At 40.5% G+C, this 19,270-nt stretch overlaps 1 protein-coding gene across 1 annotated transcript; it reads right to left on the reverse strand.

Annotated features, from left to right (window-relative positions):
* Positions 1-5,679: 5,679 nt before the first annotated feature.
* Positions 5,680-6,329, reverse strand: MYCTH_2307621 (uncharacterized protein). The gene is made up of 2 exons (XM_003664576.1): positions 6,123-6,329; positions 5,680-6,057 (listed from the first exon to the last, which is right to left on the reverse strand). Exon 2 carries the CDS (start codon positions 5,879-5,881, stop codon positions 5,693-5,695), a length of 189 nt encoding a protein of 62 aa, XP_003664624.1. The 5' UTR covers positions 5,882-6,057; positions 6,123-6,329; the 3' UTR covers positions 5,680-5,692.
* Positions 6,330-19,270: the final 12,941 nt, after the last annotated feature.

Genomic DNA, 19,270 nt, shown 5'->3' on the forward strand with positions numbered 1-19,270 from the left:
ACTCGAGGGCGCCAAAGCGAAGCGTATTAAGATCGAACTACCTAGCAAATACGGAGGAACCAAGGAGGATCTTGTAGGATTCCTGACAAACCTCCGATCCTACTTCCGGCTTAATGACGACAAGTTTCCGGATGACAAAGCCAAAGTCCTCTACGTAGCCACGAGACTAGAGGGCAAGGCACTTAGATGGTTCGAGCCTACGTAGAACGACTATCTTACCGAGGAAGATGAAGACGACCGAGACGCGTTTACACAGGCAGTCTTTCGGTCCTACGACCGTTTCGAAGAAGAGCTTCGGAAGGTTTTTAGCGACAAAGACGAGAAGATTCATACGCAAGAAAGACTCGCCAATCTCCGACAGACCAAGTTAGCAGCCTCCTACGCCGCACAATTCAGACAGGACATGCTCAAGTCTCAGCTTAACGACGAGGCGTTGATGCAATTGTTCTATAACGGCTTAAAGGAAAAGGTCAAGGACGAGCTATACAAGTACGATCGGCCTGAGACTCTAGATAAATACATCGCGCAGGCCATCAGAATCGATGATCGACTCTATACACGAGAGCAGCAGAAACGAGGTCGAATGAACGGAACCACGGTTAAGGCTAACGACAAGAAAAAGCAAGCGTACGTCAGTACTTCGTACGGGACGTACCCCGGAGCCATAGATGTGGACATAGCGTAGAAGCAGGACTAGAAGAAGATAACCAAAGACAAGTCCAATGTCACCTGCTACAACTACGGAAAGAAAGGGCACTACAAGCGAGAATGCCGAAGCCCGAAGAAAGGATAGAAACCAACCCTAGGAAAGGAAATTGCGGCTATCGACGAAACCACCAAGGACGTCATCGAAGTAGCAGCCACGAGCTACGAAGACAAGGGCAGTAACACAGACAGTCTCGGACACGATGGCAACGGTAAAGACAAACAAGCACCGAACTCCGAACTGGTCACTATGGATCCAGAGACAGGTCTTGCCGAATGGGACATAGTAGGAGAATATACACTGCCAGCTTCGATTCTCCTGGCCTTAGGACAGTGGGGTTTCACGGTCACGTAGAGGCGGGATGGATCGTGGACAACCGACACCTAAGGAATCGAAAGACCTGGACCCGATGCTCTATTCCTCTAGGAACGAATCGAATGGTACCGTAACGAAGTTTTCCGACTCAACACGGAACTGCGTGAACGGGATAAACGCTTGACTCGACTCGCCTAGCAGAGCGATGAGATGAAGGACGAAATGAGGGAACTCCGACGTATCGTGGAAACCATTAAAGGAGAACAGCCCGTGACATATGATAGGCCCGATAGCTACACCGAGCATCTTGACGGCTAGTAACTTAGTAACGACGTGCGGAACCTAGAATACCAGTTTATACGAGCGAACCGCGGAAAAGACGAACGTACGTGGGAAAGCTACTGGAAGAAACACTCCTACCTCAGCATTGGAGTACCTACGGTCTACGTACAATGGGAAGGATTCGGGAAAGAATTCCAATACCTTCCAGGCGACGCTACGCGACTGTACCCGCGACACGAGGCACATGCATAAGTGCCCTGGTTCCAGTGTATGGCACACGAATGCCGATATCACTTCCGCGACAAATTCGAAAACAATCACTGGCCGACCCGACAGGAAAACAGGGACGGAGACTTGTGCCCTGTGGAATAGGTCTACAATACAGGAAACAGAGCGGCCGAATTGCTCTAGAAGATCGAAACTCGCAATCTAGAAAGCATCACGGTAGTTCCAAAACGAGTCTAGCCTAGGCACTGCGGAACCGGACGAGACATATAGGACTCGTGCTAGAGTAACGATTGCCTCTATCACGCGGACAAAAAGAAATTGCGAATTTGGGAGCTTCAGACGAAGCTATGGCACGCACGACGGAAAGCAGAACGGACCTAATGGTGGGAAGCCGCAAGCACTCAATGGCTCACGGAAATGAGCACGATCGACAAAGCCGCTATTAGCCGAACAACCGAAGAGGTCAGTACTGACCTAGGAAACGGGTCAAGGCCCTTCGAGGGGCCCGGAAACCATTAACGCCCGCGTAGCGGCGAGTAGTAGCGCAGTACAGGAGGAACTAGCGCAAGAGACCACTATATCGAGACCTCCCAGCAGGAACATAGGAAATCGCCGCAATCTTTGGACGACGGCGGCAAGACAAGCGATTGTAGATAACAGCACAGTGGAAACAGCACGAAATGCTCGTACTAGTAGACAGTGGAGCAGAGATGAACCTGATTTCGCCGACGCTTGTGAATTAGCTACGGATACCCTAGAGAATGAAGCGGAAGTATGGCATAGTCAAAGGGCCATTTCCGACGCAATAGGTATATAGAGAGACCGAACCGATCGACATCACTATGGCAGGAAAGACCACAGCAGTCGTATTTAGCATTATAGACATAGGCAACGACAAAGACATAATATTAGGGTTACCATAGCATGAAGATTACGACCCGGACATTAGCTAGAAGAATGGTAGCCACCTACGACCCCGAACGGAGTCGTATTCGACCAGCGAGATAGGGAGCGCGCAAGGATCGCGAGCGGACGATGCTCAGGGGAAGGCATGTCCTACGGATCCACCGCAAGAGACGGACAGTGGCAGGCAGACCACTACGGACTCTGGAAGAGGCGGTACAACGACATCGATATCACGACAGGAGGAACGAGCTGAATCGCCGATAGCTATTCTCTCCGTTGACGAATGTAGAGCACTGCAATTGGAGCAGTGGGTTGAGACAGGAGAAATCGCCAGCATCGCCATAGACGGAACCAAGTTCGCATACTACTAGAAAACCGAGAGACGAGATAAGACTAGGGAAGTACCAAAGGAATACGAAGGACACCTAGCATTCGAACCAAAGCATCTGGAAGGATTACCAGAACACGGCCTATAGGATCACGAGATCAAGCTCAAGGAAGGAGCACGACTAAAGTTCTTCAAGATTTACCATACGAGCCAGACGTAGAACAAAGAACTTAAGCGATATTTGGAGGAGAACCTTCGAAGAGGACATATCCGCCCGTCGACATTGCCAGCAGGCTACCTAATCCTGTTTATGCCTAAGAAAGACGGAAAGCTACGGTTATGTGTTGACTATCGGCAACTTAACGAACAGACCGTGAAAAATCGATACCCGTTACCGCTGATCTCACGGCTCCGAGATCAGTTAGCAGGAGCCTAATATTTCACGCGTCTTGACTTGCCATCGGCCTATAACCATATACGGATCAAAGAAGGCGACGAGTGGAAAACGGCCTTTAGGACACCCTATAGCCACTACGAGTACCTCGTCATGCCATTTGGACTTACGAACGCGCCGGCAACGTTCTAAGCCCTGATTGATCAAGCTATCCGACCCTTTCTCGACAAATTTGCGGTATGTTATCTCGACGATATACTTATCTTCTCTAAGACGATGGACGAACACCGGAAGCACGTGAAAGCAGTGCTAGACGCGCTATACGCGTACAAGCTATTAGTCAACAAGGAAAAGAGCGAATTCCACGTCAGGAAAACGGTATTTTTGGGATACGAGATATCCCCGGGACAAATCCGGATGGAACCTTCAAAGGTTAAAGCCATCAAGAATTAGCCACGACCGACGTCAGTCACGGAAGTACGAAGTTTCATCGGATTTACGAACTTCTACCGGATGTTCATCAGGAACTTTGGAGCGATCGCACGACCTTTGTACGAACTCACCAAGAAGAATGCTAAATTCCAATGGGAAGAACAACACGAGTAAGCATTCACGCAGATCCGCAACGCCATTACTAAAGACCCAGTACTGGTACTGCCAGACCCTAAGAAGTCATTTGAGGTGGAAACGGACGCTTCAGACTACGCCATCGGAGGACAATTAGGACAACGAGACGAACAAGGGAAGCTACATCCTGTAGCCTTCTTTTCAAAGAAGCTCGACGGACTATATCTCAATTACCCGATCCACGACAAGGAACTGCTTGCGATTGTCGAAGCTTTCAAGGAATGGCGACCATACCTTAGTGGCACGATTAAACCGGTACAAGTGTATACGGATTACAAGAATTTGCGATACTTTACGACGACGAAGGAACTCAACGGACGACAAATACGATAGGCAGAATTCCTCGCGGAATTCAACTTCGAGATCCGCTACAAGAAGGGCAAAGAAAATATACAAGCAGACATCTTAAGCCGACGAACGGATCACACGGAAGGACGAACGGGAACGACACTACCGTTGTTTAAGGAACGAACAGACGGAACGCTACATCACGAAACGCAGACACCCGTGGAAGATGATCCACTTGACTCGTTCCTAGAATGCTACGCAATCTTTCGAGAGGAAAGGATCAACGAGGCATAGTATTAAGCAGCACCCGGACTAGTAGTACCTGACGAAGTGGAAGAGAAAGATGGGAAACTCTGGTACCGAGGCAAGGCGTATATCCACAATAAAGATCAACAGCTGCGGATGATTCGAGAACTCCACGAGTCAAAACTCGGAGGACACAAAGGAGTCACGAAGACTGTCGTACAAGTCAAGAAACACTACGACTTTCCATAGTTAACGGCACGGGTCAAGGAAGTCGTACGGAACTGCGACATCTGCAATCGAAGCAAAACGGCATGACACAAGCCGTATAGGCTACTTCAGCCACTACCAACAGCTGACAAACCATGGAGTTCAGTTACGATGGACTTCATTACGAAGCTGCTAGAATCCAAGGACACGGCTACAGGAGTAATCTACGATAGTATTCTTACTATAGTAGATCGCCTGACTAAGTGGGCATATTTCTTTCCCTATAAGGAGTCCTAGACAGCGGAACAGTTGGTAGACGTGATCTATTGGCAAGTTGCATTAGTGTATACTTGGCCGCAAGAATGGATCACCGACAGAGACACCAAGTTCGCATCGAAGTTCTAGCAAGCGTTAATACAACGATTAGGCGTTAACAGTAAACTATCAACGGCATATTACCCACAGACCGACGGACAAACGGAGCGACTAAACCAAATCGTCGAACAGTATCTCCGTTCTTACGTCAACTACCAGCAAAACGACTAGGTCATGCTATTGCCAATAGCACAACTCGCCTACAACATGACGCTAACAGAAACGACTAAAGTCACACCGTTCTTTGCGAACTACGGATACGAAGCAGACCTTAGGCAAGGACCAGAGGTCACAGTGCCAAGAGCAGCAGTCAAAGCAGAACAGATGCACGCACTGCACGAGAAGCTTAAGAAGGAACTCGAGTTTGTCAAAACCAGAATGAAGAACTACTACGACAAACACAGGCTCGAGGGACCTCGCCTAGAGAGGGGAGACAAAGTCTACCTGATCGTACGAAACTTGCGAACCAAACGACCAAGTACGAAGCTAGACTTTAAGAAGGTCAGACCCTTCGTTATCAAAGAACGAATTTCGACATCTAACTACCGACTATCGTTACCGTCATCTATACGACTACGGACGGATGTTTTTCATATTTCACTTCTCGAACCAGCACCAAAAAACGCCAAGGTTACCACGCACATCGAAGCAGAGGACGAAGAGGAAGAATAGGACGTCGAAGAAATTCTAGATTTACGCATCATCAACGGGGAACTGCAGTACCTGGTCAAATGGCTTGATTTTAGACCAGAGGACAACTCATAGGAACCAGTCAAGAATTTGAACTGCCCTAAGAAACTGGAACAGTTCCACCGGCAGAATCCGGATCGACCAAAGGAAAACCCGGGACAGAACCAAAGACAGCGCCCCAGTCGACAGTATCGACGGCATCATTAATCTGTGACGAGGGTATAGCAGGCGTCTCTTGCCGCTCAACCTCCTCCAACTCGTCCAAGGTCGACAGACCACACGCCACCATGTCGGCACCTTTCTCTACCAAAAACTCCTTTTGCTGACAAAGACGCCAGAGCCGCGCAAGCTTTTCGGACAACTCGCGCTAGGCTTCTTCCAGACAGCGTTAAGATTTATCTAGCTTAAGTTCGGCACGACGTTCAGCATCCTTGATACGACGCTGCTCTTAGAGAATGCGATCCACTAGAACAAACATCAGGAATCACATTCAAAGGAAAAAAAAAAAAAAGAAAAGGAGACGTGCTTACAGGAAGAAAGCGGTATGCCAGAGCCATCGCAAGAACAACCTCGACAAACGCAGGCTTCGTAACGCTTCGTACACGCGATCATTTTGCAAACAAGGCCTTACGACGCGCACCAAGAGCAAGGCATAACGACAAAACCGTTCTCAGCGATATTCTAAGCAAGGGAAGCACGGTAACATGCAGAATGCGACTTCCGTTTCTCTATCGGCATTTTGTCAACATGGCGACCACGACGCAGAAACAGGGAGAATACAGTACTCACAAGCGAAGGGTTGTTGGCGCTATTTGAAACGGCCTAAGAGGGCTTTCGGGTCGAAAGCCTTGAAGGAGGGGCATCGTGTCACGAATAAGCACATAGGCGGCCTGGCAGGCTGCAGCCAGGACGCAGGACATTCCGACAGCCAATCACTTGACAGACCAATCAGAAGATTATCACCGCCAAGACTAAGGTCTTCACTAGTGATAATAACATGTCACCGTCGACAACGCAGAATCACGAAGTGAAAGGAGAAGTGGTACTGGTGATAACTATTGAAGAAGGACAGACAATTGTGTATATATAGCTAGCTAGTCACTCGTTATAGTGGACTCTGGGAGTTCACCAGTGGTAACAATCACAATCACAGTACTCATACCAAGCATTGCTGATTACTGTGAGAGACAACTCTAAGTGTTGTTGTGAACCCTTTGGCTTTACCGAATCCCTCAGACGACCCGCCTGCTTGTCCCGCCCAATCCACCTCCGTCTGGACCCTTTCAGAAGAAGTCTGAGTTGGGTTCGTCATACTGTCGGAATGTCCCGCGTCCTGGCTGCAGCCTGCCAGGCCGCCTATGTGCTTATTCGTGACATAAAAGCGTATAGGAAGAAGGATATTAACCTTATTAGGGAGATTATCTAGGTACTTTACTCTATACTTACGCTATCTATTATAATACTTTATATAATAATTACTATATAATATATAGCTAGTCTTAATATAGCTAAGCGTTTAGGAGTTAATCTATAGTACTAGATTTATAACTTTAATATCGCCTTTTAATAAGCTATCTAATATAATATCCTAGAAGTATAAGGTATATAAAGACTTTATACCTTTTTTAATACTATTACTATATATATTTTATTAACCTAGGTAATAAATAAAAGGATAGAAATTAAGCTTACTAATAGAATAGGATAGCTACTTCTAGAGCTTAATACCCTTATTATAATAGCTAAGATCCTAATTAATAACAATATATAACCTAGAGTCTCTTAGAAGTATAGAATCTTCTTAACAACTTATATACTAATAAGCTAGTGCCAACCCTCTAAGGCACTACTTAGCACCTCTAGAACTAAACCTCTGTCTGGTCAGATAGGGAGGAGCGTCGGCTTAAAATGTCCAGGGCGTCTAAGTATTCGCGGTCATAGTAGGCAAGTCTAACTATCTAGATGGCAACGACGATAGGGGCGAAGGCGGCGACAGTGATATCCCTCTGGACAGACGTAAAAGAGTCTATTTACGTGGAAAAAGATATCCCTAACTTATAAAAGAAAGAAGAACTATATCCTACTACTCTAATCTATTAGAGTAAACAAGTATTAAAAGCTATCTATTGTCCTTATCTATCTATCTAGTGCCCTCTAGATAGGTAACCTTTATTTACACCTATTATATATAATAGTGTTTAATAGAACCGGAAAAATAAAACTATACCTTATATCCCCTTAGTTATATTAAGAACTTCTAGCCTTAGTCTATACTTTCCCTTTAAATTTGCCTAAGGCTCTTACTAGCAAATTTGGATCTAAAACCTTACTTATATTCCTTATAATGCCTGGCCTGCTTAGCTCTACTATTACCTTTAGGCAAGGGCCGTTTCTTAGATACTTAACGCTTTTGCTAGGCTTTTACTTTAGTATCTAGTGTATCCTAGCCTATAAATTATAGTAGGTACTCTAGAACTAGCTCTAGATCTTTAGGCCCTAGGCGTTCGAATAGTAGGGGCCAAGTCTATTTAGCTAGGTCATTATTAGGACAACGCTAACGAGCTTATCCTTTCTTAGTAGCTTAGGTTAAGCGTATCTCCTATGTCTATACTAGCTTACTTAGCTTCGTCTTAGTCTAATTAGGCAGCCGTTATATTACTAGAAGTGCTTCCTTGACTAGTTACTATTACTATAACCTTAAAGGCTTTCCTTAGCCTTCTATAGCTGTAAGTTACTCCTTTACCTATTTTACTATATACTAGTAGATAGCTATCTTTAGCTTATAAGGGTACTTAAGTACCTATTAGAGTAGCTAAGGCGGCCTAAGTCCCTTAGGTACCTTGTTAAGAAACTGCTAGATAGTATCGTCTAGAGGGACCTAACGATCCTTCTTTATAACTAGTTACTCCTTTGTTAGTAGTAGGTTGTCTTCTCTTTTCTCTATCTGGATAGAGATAACTAATTTGGCCTATCCTAGCTATAGCTATAGCTATAGAACTAGCGGCCTATAAAGTGGCTTATCTATAGGCTACCTAGGTAGTTAATAGGGATAGATATCTCTTTAAAGGTTCTTTAGCTTCTCTAGCCGGAGGGAGCTATTAGGTAGATAGCCTAGAGCTATCCAGATTATTCTAAGCTAGAGTATTAATATCTTGTTCTTAGCCTCTATCACTTTTAGCCTTATATATAGATAGCCCTTCTGCTAAGGGAGCTTAAGCTATACCTTATCTCTATATTAAATCTTCTAGAAGTAGAACTAATAGAACTTAGCAACCTAGATGCCGTATTCCTACTAGCCCTTTTACTTTAATATTACCTATATTGTCGGCTAATATATATAACCTCTAGGTAGTAGAAAAAGAAAGCTAGGGAGAATGACCTTATCCTATAGAGTCTTAAATAGATCTTTTCGGCTCTACTTATTAGAAGAATAGGAGTCTATATGATAAAGATAGGACTCTATTCAATTATATATAGCTATAGCCTAATCTAACTATTATAAATGGTAAAGGATTACCTAGAATTATTTTCTAGCCGTGTTCTTCTATTTTTATAAGGGTAATACTAACTACTTAAGCTTTAGGTCGCTAACGGCTTCTAGAAAGATATAGATATATAGCTTATAAGATACTAATATATACTAAAGTAGGTTTAGGAGGTTATAGCCGTTTAGGTACTCCTTTCTTAATATAAGCCCTTTAATATCGTATAGGCTTATAGTAATATTATATTAATACCAGCTAAAGTATATCTTCCCTTAACTATATAACCTAATATATAAAGAAAATAGGTAACTAATAATCTACTTATTAGTCTTAAGACTAGGGCTTATAAGCTACTCTAGCCTTCTAGCTACTATTTCCCTAAGGTAGGGAATAAGCCTAGTATATAGCTCGTTAAAGAGCTTTTAGGTATTACCGCTCCTAGGGTAGTTAGCAATTTCTTCCCCTAGAACCTAATTTATAAAGAGGTACTAAAGAAAGAGCCTTAGGGTTTTAGGATCTTCTCCTAGAAAGAGTAAAGGTAGTCCTATACTTAGTTAGCTTAGCCCTCTAGTCAGAGGGAAGTGAACCGATCCTTCCCTTCTCTACCAATCTAACTCTCTAACGTTATCCCTATATATGTTTACCGCTAGGAGACTTACGTAGAGTCGCTTAAAACCTAGACTACTAACATTTGGAAAAGAATCGCTTGGTAGAACACTTACCTATTGGCGCCTAGCCATCTAACTAGGCAGAGAAGACATTTTATTTAGCGTTTTTGTAAGTTAGCGATTTATAGTTTGTAATTATTAATTATAGAAAAGAGAGAGAGGAGGAAGGTTAAATTAAGGGTATTTATAGACCTTTTAGTTCCTCTTAGATACCTTCCTTATCTAGCTATTCTAGGCTATATTTACTAGTTTTAATGCTATCTAATAGATAACTATATTAGCCTCTATATAACTAGGTCATTCTTTATTATAACCTTAAGGAATAACCTCGATTTATATTTTATCTAGTACTAATAAAGGAGTATAACTGTCACAAACGCCAGCCGACCTACGCCTACGGCCGGGCCATAACGACCCGGAGGGCCCGTGCCTAGGCACTAATAGGTATGACCCTACTATAATAGGCACGATCGGGGCACGGCTGGGAAAAGAGGATGGCCGATCCGTAGTATAAGATGTACCTATTAGCCTATAGATCCAAAGGGGAGGTTTTCCTCCCTAAGGATCAGTCTATATAACTACGATTAGAAAGGGATGCGAATAGGTAGCCCGCCGGCCCCAGAACAATTGACTCCCCCTACCCCCGCGATTAGTATAACCCTGCTTAGAAAGGCCTTCGTAATAGTGCTACCTCCCTTGACAACTAGCCTAGGAGAAGGCTGCCCTGACAGTTTCTAATCCTTCCACCCTCTGTCAGCCGAGATGGCACCGTCACCTAGTCGTTTGACGCCCTTAGCGTTAGAAGGGGGATCTTCAAGTCAAAGTGAGACTCTTTTGGCCTAGCATCGACCACGAAACTAGTCTGAACCCCCTTTACGTATTCCTATATCTCATATATTAGGCCCTTTGCTACCAAGTCCTAACCGCGAGGAGCTTGTTCGTAATCTGGAAGGTCGAGTTAAGGAGTTAGAAAGATTATAGCAACTATAAAATCAAGAAAAGTTCCTACTCGAGAAGTTAGGACTACCGGAGCATCTAAAGACTTCGAAACGACCCCGATCCCTAGCCGACTCCTCTAACTCGAATGATTCGGGGCATCACTCTAAGGCTATCAAGGTCACTAATTTGATCCGGTTTACTAATACTATGACCTATCGTCAGCGTCGAGAATGGCTCTAAGATTTACAACGTACTTTTCAAAGAGACCCTAGGCGGTTCAAAACACTATAGAATTGCATTCTATTCGCGCTTGACTATATAGACGAACAACCCCGAAACCGTTAGTATAGTCACTACCAAAACGTATCAACCGAGGAACGTGAGTAGTTAGAGAACAACTAGACATTATTCGAGGAGTAGACGAATACCTATGTGATCGATCTTACCGATTAGGCCTCTTAAGCTGCGAAGGCATTAAACTCAGCTCGCTAACGAAACGAACAGTCCCTATAGGACCTTTACTACTATCTCAAATCGCTAGAGGCCTAATTCCCTTGCTAAGATAAGAAAAGCCGGGCTTTAAGCTTCTATACCAAACTATTGCCTTTCCTTATCTAATACATTGATCGCTATTACGCCTATTGTTTAGAAACACGAGAAGGGATGGTATAACTTGCTTCGCAAATCTGGTACAGCTTTTAGCGACCGAATCGTATACAGACCGGCCCCTTTTCGCTACCGACTTAAGATTAACCACGTTATACGCCAAATATATTACACTCTTGTATATTACTCTTTCGTCATTACACGGAATCTATAACGAAACACCCCCTTGCTCTATAAAACGCTACGACCCTAATGTCTACCCCTATTCCTAAGTCCTAGGGTAGTAATATATATTTTCGGTACGGAAAAGAGCGACATTTCTTAAGGGACTACCAAGGGGTACCCTAGGTCGGTACCTACTAGCAGGGTTAGTACCTTAGTCGCTACGGTTCGGGACGTTATTACTAGGGAAACGAGCGCCGCTTACGGTAGACCCTAATACCGTAGGAACGCCTATAGGGGATAACATCCAGAAGGAACGGATATATACGACTACTACTATAGATATACGAAAAGGCGTTATAGTTATAGTAGACTTGGATTTATATATAGAAGTTAATGTCATTAATTTTACCTTCAATTAAAAATATTAATTAAAGCGACTTACCTACGTTCTACCTACGATTCAATGGTTTAATAAGATAACTATATCGTCTTATAAAGTATATCAAGTACCTATTACGTTAGCTAACGAACACAGAATAACTTGCTAACTCGATTATACTTATATTATGGTTAGCCGTGATGCCGAAACCTCCCCGATTCTCCTAGGAATGCCCATATTTAGCGATCTTGCCATTCTATTATTTCCTTCAGAAAACCGTTAGTGGTTTTTACTAGAAACCGACTTAATCTAACTCTAATACCCGAAAAGAATGGAAAAGGACTGCCGGAGAGGAGCCTAGGTCTTTATATTAACTACTATTTCGGATGTCCCTACGGATCTATTCCCTAACAAGGAAGAACCGAAACCCTTAGGAAACCCGGAAGAAATTCCCCCTAAGCTATGAGACTTCGCTAACGTAATGGATATATCAAATTCGAGCATCCTTCCTTCATTTAAAGCAACCAACTATAAGATCGATCTATAACCGGGAACGACTCCTCTAGTTAGACCAATTTACCCCCTATCCCGGTACGAACTCGGCGTGCTATAGGAGTACTTAGATGAAAACCTTACCAAGAGGAGGATTTGACCTTCCGAAAGTTCGGTGGCTAGTCCGGTTCTATTTGTACCTAAAAAGGACGGAAGCCTTCGTCTTTATATTAATTACCAAGGACTTAACAAGATTACCTAGAAGAATTGCTATCTGTTACCCCTCATTTCGGAGATTCTTGACCGTGCTTTTAGCGCTTAATTTTTTACTAAGCTTAATATTAAAGACGCCTACTACCAGATTCGAGTATAAGAAGGGGATAAGTAAAAAACCGCTTTCCGAACTTGCTATAGATTGTTTAAGTACTTAGTTATACTATTTAGCCTAACGAACGCGCTAGCCACTTTTTAGAATTATATTTATTAAGCATTAGGTAGACTACTTAACGAATTTTATATAGTTTATTTAGATAATATCTTAATTTTTTCACCTGACCGTAAAATATATATAAAATATATTTAAAAGGTCCTCGAATGACTACGAAATACGTAGCTATATTATAAACCTAGCAAATGTTCATTTTATAAGGACCAAGTTAACTTCCTTAGATTTATAGTGAATCGATAGGGAATTATAATAGACCTAGTACGAATTAAAACGGTAGAGAAATGGCCGGAACCCTAGACCTATTACGACATTTAGGTGTTTCTCGGATTTGTTAATTTTTATCGGAAATTTATTCACAATTTTTCGTAAATCGCCTACCCCTTGACAAGTTTGCTAAAGGGGCTAGAAAAGGGGAAGAAACCGGGAAGAGTCTAGTTTAACCTTGAAGAATAAAGAGCATTTCAAGAAATTAAAAACCACTTTAAATCGGTGCTAGTTCTCTAGCATTTCAATCTCGAAAAGCCAATAACTATCGAAATAGACGCTTCTACGTTTACAATAGGGGCCGTCTTATTATAACAAGTAGAGGACTCTTGAAAACATCTCGTTATGTTCTAGTCGGCTAAGTTCTTAGGACTAGCCTACTATTATAGCACCCCTAATAAGGAAATGATAGCGATCGTCGAAAGCTTTAAGCATTAGTGATACTATTTAATGGGAAATCCCTATAAAATCATAGTCCATTTAGACTATAATAATTTACAAGGATTTATAAGATAGACCTAACTTAACGGTTACTAAGCTAGGTAGTGTATATATCTATTAGGCTTCGATTTCACTATCAAGCACTAGCTAGGGAAGTAAAATCCTATAGACGGCCCCTTAAGAAGACTAGATTATAAGGAAGATAATTCCCTTAGGAACTAAGAATAGTTACCTATAATCTAAAAGAAGATAGCGAACTATAAAAAGGCATAAGAAGTATAGAGAGTTTCATAATCTTTTTAATGCCAAATCAGAGTCTAGTTATTAAAAGTTAATCTAAAGGTGTCACGAGCCAACTATATACCGCGACCCGGTAGGGCGTAGCAGGCTAAACGAGCCACCAATCAAGAAGGGCACGGAGCGAGGTTGACACGGGATCGCTAGGGAGCACGGGCTACCACGGGCGAACAATTGCCAAAAGGGAAGGATAGCGGAGGATAGCTAGCTACTAAAGGCGATCCTAGGACAGGCTAGAAGGGGACTATAAGTAACCGACAGAAATATATATATATATAAATAATTACTTGTTATAATAGACTCTAGGAGTTTACTAGTAATAGTAATCTATAATTATAGTACTTATACCAAGCATTGCTAACTATTATAAGAGATAACTCTAGTATTATTATAAATTCTTTAGCTTTACCAAATCCCTTAGACAACCTATATACTTGTCTTACTTAATTTACCTCTGTCTAAACCCTTTTAGAAGAAGTCTAAGTTAAGTTTGTTATACGTTGCTATTACTTTCTTTGTTCTATTATAGCTTAGAATAGAGGTAATTTTGACCTTAATATCGATATAGCTATTAACGTTATAGCTAAATAGCTGCTTGCCTAGCTTAGTTAACTCTAATAGCAGATCTAGGAGTTAGACTAGAGAGACAAGGTTACTTAAGCTTAGATCAAGGAACTTGAGAACGGCGAAAAGCACTTATAGAAGCTGGTTAACGAGGCCTATACTAAAATTAAGGCACTTGAGGGCGCCAAAGCGAGCTATATTAAGATCGAACTACCTAGTAAATATAGAGGAACTAAGGAGGATCTTATAGAATTCCTAACGAACCTCCGATCTTACTTCCGGCTTAATAATGATAAGTTTCTAGATAATAAAGCTAAAGTTCTCTATATAGCTATAAGACTAGAAGGTAAGGTACTTAGATAGTTCGAGCCTATATAGAATGACTATCTTACTAAGGAAGATAAAGATGACTAAGACATATTTATATAGGTAGTCTTTTAATCCTATAACTAGTTTAAAGAAGAGCTTCGGAAGGTTTTTAGCGACAAAGATAAGAAGATTTATACGTAAGAAAGACTTACTAATCTCTAATAGACTAAGTTAGTAGCCTCCTACATTATATAGTTTAGATAGGATATACTTAAGTCTTAGCTTGATAATAAGGTATTAATATAACTATTCTATAATAGCTTAAAGGAAAAGGTTAAAGACGAGCTATATAAGTATAACTAGCCTAAGACCCTAGATAAATATATTGTATAGGCTATTAGGATCGATAATTAACTCTATATATAAGAGTAGTAGAAACAAGGTCAGATAAACAGAACTATGGTCAAGGCTAACGACAAGAAAAAACAAGTATACGTTAGCACCTTATATAGGATATATCCTAGAGCTATAAATATAGACGTAGTATAGAAGTAGGATAAGAAGAAGACGACTAAAGATAAGTCTAATGTTACCTACTATAACTATAGAAAGAAAGGACACTATAAATAAAAATATCGAAACCTAAAAAAAGACTAGAAACTAGTCCCTAGAAAGAAAATTACGGCTATTAACGAAACCGCTAAAGATATTATCGAAGTAGCGGCTACGAGCTACAAAAATAGGGACAACGACATAGATAGTCTCGGACGCGACGGTGACGGTAAAGACAAACAAGCACTATACTCTAAACTAGTTACTATAGACCTAGAAATAGGTCTTGCCAAATAGGATATAATAGGAAAATATATACTATTAATTTCGATTCTCCTAGCCTTAAGGTAGTAAGGTTTTATAGTTACCTAGAGGCGAGATAGATTATAGACAACCGATATCTAAGGAATCGAAAGACCCGGACCTAATATTCTATTCCTCTAGGAACGAATCGAATAATACCGTAACGAAGTTTTCTAGCTTAACACGGAACTATACAAATAGAATAGACGCTTAATTCGATTTGCCTAGTAGAGCGATAAGATAAGGGATAAGATAAGAGAACTCCGACGTATCGTAAAAACTATTAAAGGGGAATAGCCTATAATATATAATAGGCCTAATAGCTATACCGAGTATTTTGACGATTAGCAACTTAGCTACAACGTACGGAACCTAGAGTACTAGTTTATACACGCAAACCGTAGAAAAGACGAATATATATAGGAAAACTACTAGAAGAAACACTCTTACCTTAGCATTAGAGTACCTATAGTCTATATATAGTAGGAAGGATTTAGAAAAGAATTCTAATACCTTCTAAGCAACACTATATAACTATACCCGCGATACGAGGTATATATATAAGTGCCCTAGTTCTAATATATATTATATAAATGCCGATACCACTTTCGTAACAAATTCGAAAATAATCACTAGCTAACCTAACAAGGAAATAAGAACAGAAGCCTCTACCCTATAGAATAGGTCTATAATATAGGAAATAGAGCGGCCGAATTGCTCTAGAAGATCGAAGCCCGCAATCTAGAAGGCATTACAGTAGTACTAAAACGAGCCTAGCCTAGGCATTACGGAATAGGACGAGACATATAGGACTCGTGCCGGAGTAACGACTGCCTCTACCATATAGACGAAAAGAAATCGCGGATTTAGGAGCTTTAGATGAAGCTATAGCATATATAACGGAAAGTAGAATAGACCTAATGGTAGGAAGCTGCTAGCACTTAATGGCTTACAGAAATAAGTACGATTAACGAAGCTACTATTAGCTAAATAACTAAAGAGGTTAGCATTAACCTAGGAAACGGGTTAAGGCCCTCTAAGGGGCCCGAAAACTATTAATACCTATATAACGGCAAGTAATAGTATAGTATAAGAGGAACTAGCATAAGAGACCACTATATTAAGACCTCCTAGCAGAAATATAAAAAATCGCCGTAATCTTTAGGCAATAGTAATAAGACAAGCGATTATAGATAATAGTACAATAGAAATAGCACGAGATGCTTATACTAGTAAATAGTAGAGCAGAGATAAACCTAATTTCGCCGACACTTGTAAATTAGCTATAGATACCCTAGAGAATAAAGTAGAAGTATAGTATAATTAAAGGGCTATTTCTAATGTAATAGATATATAGGGAGACCAAACTAATTAATATCACTATAATAGGGAAAACTATAGTAATCGTATTTAGTATCATGGATATAGGTAACTATAAAGATATAATATTAGGATTACTATAGCATGAAGATTATAACCTAGACATTAGCTAGAAGAATAGTAGCTACCTATAACCCTAAACGGAGTTATATTTAACTAGCGAGATAGGAAGTACGCAAGGATCGTAAGCGGACGATGCTTAGGGGAAGGCATATCCTACGGATCTACCGCAAGAGACAGACAGTAGTAGGCAGACCACTATAGACTCTAGAAGAAGCGGTATAACGACACCAATGTTATAATAGGAGGAACAAGCTAAACTACTAATAGCTGTTCTCTCTATTGACGAATACGGAGCATTATAATTAGAGTAGTAGGTTAAAACAGGAGAAATCGCTAATATCGCTATAGATAGAACTAAGTTCGTATACTATTAGAAAGCCGAGAGATAAGACAAGACTAGGGAAGTACCGAAGGAATATAAAAGATACCTAGCATTTGAACCGAAGCATCTAGAAGGGTTACTAGAATACGGCCTATAGGATTACAAGATCAAGCTTAAGGAAGGAGTATAACTAAAGTTTTTTAAGATTTACTATACGAGCTAGATATAGAACGAAGAGCTTAAGCGATATTTAGAGGAGAATCTTCGAAGAGGATATATCTGCCTATTAATATCGCTAGTAGGCTACCTAATCCTGTTTATACCTAAGAAAGACGGAAAGCTACGGTTATACGTTAACTATTAGTAACTTAACAAATAGACTATAAAAAACCGATACCTATTACTATTAATCTTACGGCTCTAAGATTAGTTAGTAGAAGCCTAATATTTTACACGTCTTAACTTACTATTAGCTTATAACTATATATAGATTAAAGAAGGTAATAAGTAGAAAACGGCCTTTAGGATATCTTATAGCCACTACAAGTACCTTATCATGCTATTTAGACTTATAAACACGCTAGCAACGTTCTAAGCCCTAATCGATCAAGCTATCTAACCCTTTCTTAATAAATTTGCGGTATATTATCTTGATAATATACTTATCTTCTCTAAAACGATAGACAAATACCGGAAGTATATAAGAGTAATGCTAGACGCGTTACACGTATACAAGCTATTAGTTAATAAGGAAAAGAGCGAATTCCATATTAGGAAGACGGTGTTTTTAGAATATAAGATATCCTTAGGACAAATTTAGATAGAACCTTCGAAGGTTAAAGCTATCAAGAATTGGCTATAACCGACGTTAGTTACGGAAGTACGAAGTTTTATCGGGTTTGCAAACTTCTATTAGATGTTTATTAGGAACTTCGGAGCGATTGTACAACCTTTGTACAAACTTACTAAGAAGAATACTAAATTCCAATGGGAAGAGCAATATAAGTAAGCATTTATATAGATCCGTGACGCCATTACTAAAGATCTAGTACTAGTGCTACCAAACCCTAAGAAGCTATTTAAGGTAGAAATGGACGCTTCAGACTATACTATCAGAAGATAGTTAGAATAATAAAATAAATAAGGGAAGCTATATCCTATAGCCTTCTTTTTAAAGAAGCTTAATAGACTACGTCTTAATTATCTAATTTACAATAAGGAACTACTTACGATTATCGAAGCTTTTAAGGAATAGTAACTATACCTTAGTAATATAATTAAACTAGTATAAGTATATATAGATTATAAAAATTTACGATACTTTATAACGATAAAGGAGCTTAACGGACGACAAATACAATAGACAGAATTCCTTATAGAATTCAATTTTGAGATCTGCTATAAGAAGGGTAAAGAGAACATATAAGCAGACGCCTTAAGCCGACAAACGGATTATATAGAAGGACGAATAGAAATAACGCCACCGTTATTTAAGGAACGAATAGACAGAACGCTATATTATAAAATGTAGACACCTATAGAAGATAATCTACTTAACTCGTTCCTAGAATGTTATATAATCTTTCGAGAAGAAAGGATCGACGAGATATAGTATTAAGTAGTACCTAGACTAGTAATACCTAATAGAGTAGAAGAAAAAGATAGGAAACTCTAGTACTAAGGCAAAGCGTATATCTATAATAAAGATTAATAGCTACGAATGATTTAAGACCTCTATAAGTCGAAACTCGGAGGATATAAAGGAGTCACGAAGACTATTATATAAGTCAAGAAACACTATGACTTTCTATAGTTAACGGCACAAGTTAAGAAAGTCGTATAGAACTATAACATCTATAATCGAAGCAAAACAGCATGATATAAGCTATATAGGCTACTTTAGCTACTACTAATAGCTAACAAACTATAGAGTTTAATTATAATAGACTTTATTACGAAACTACTAGAATCTAAGGATACGGCTATAGGGGTAATCTATAA

Source organism: Thermothelomyces thermophilus, chromosome 4 (assembly GCF_000226095.1).
Source record: "Thermothelomyces thermophilus ATCC 42464 chromosome 4, complete sequence".
In the NCBI taxonomy this organism is placed as follows: domain Eukaryota; kingdom Fungi; phylum Ascomycota; class Sordariomycetes; order Sordariales; family Chaetomiaceae; genus Thermothelomyces; species Thermothelomyces thermophilus.

Coding starts and splice junctions, on each gene's coding strand:
- MYCTH_2307621 (XM_003664576.1), bottom strand. CDS start 5,881: ATGGTGGCGTGTGGTCTGTCGACCTTGGACGAGTTGGAGGAGGTTGAG.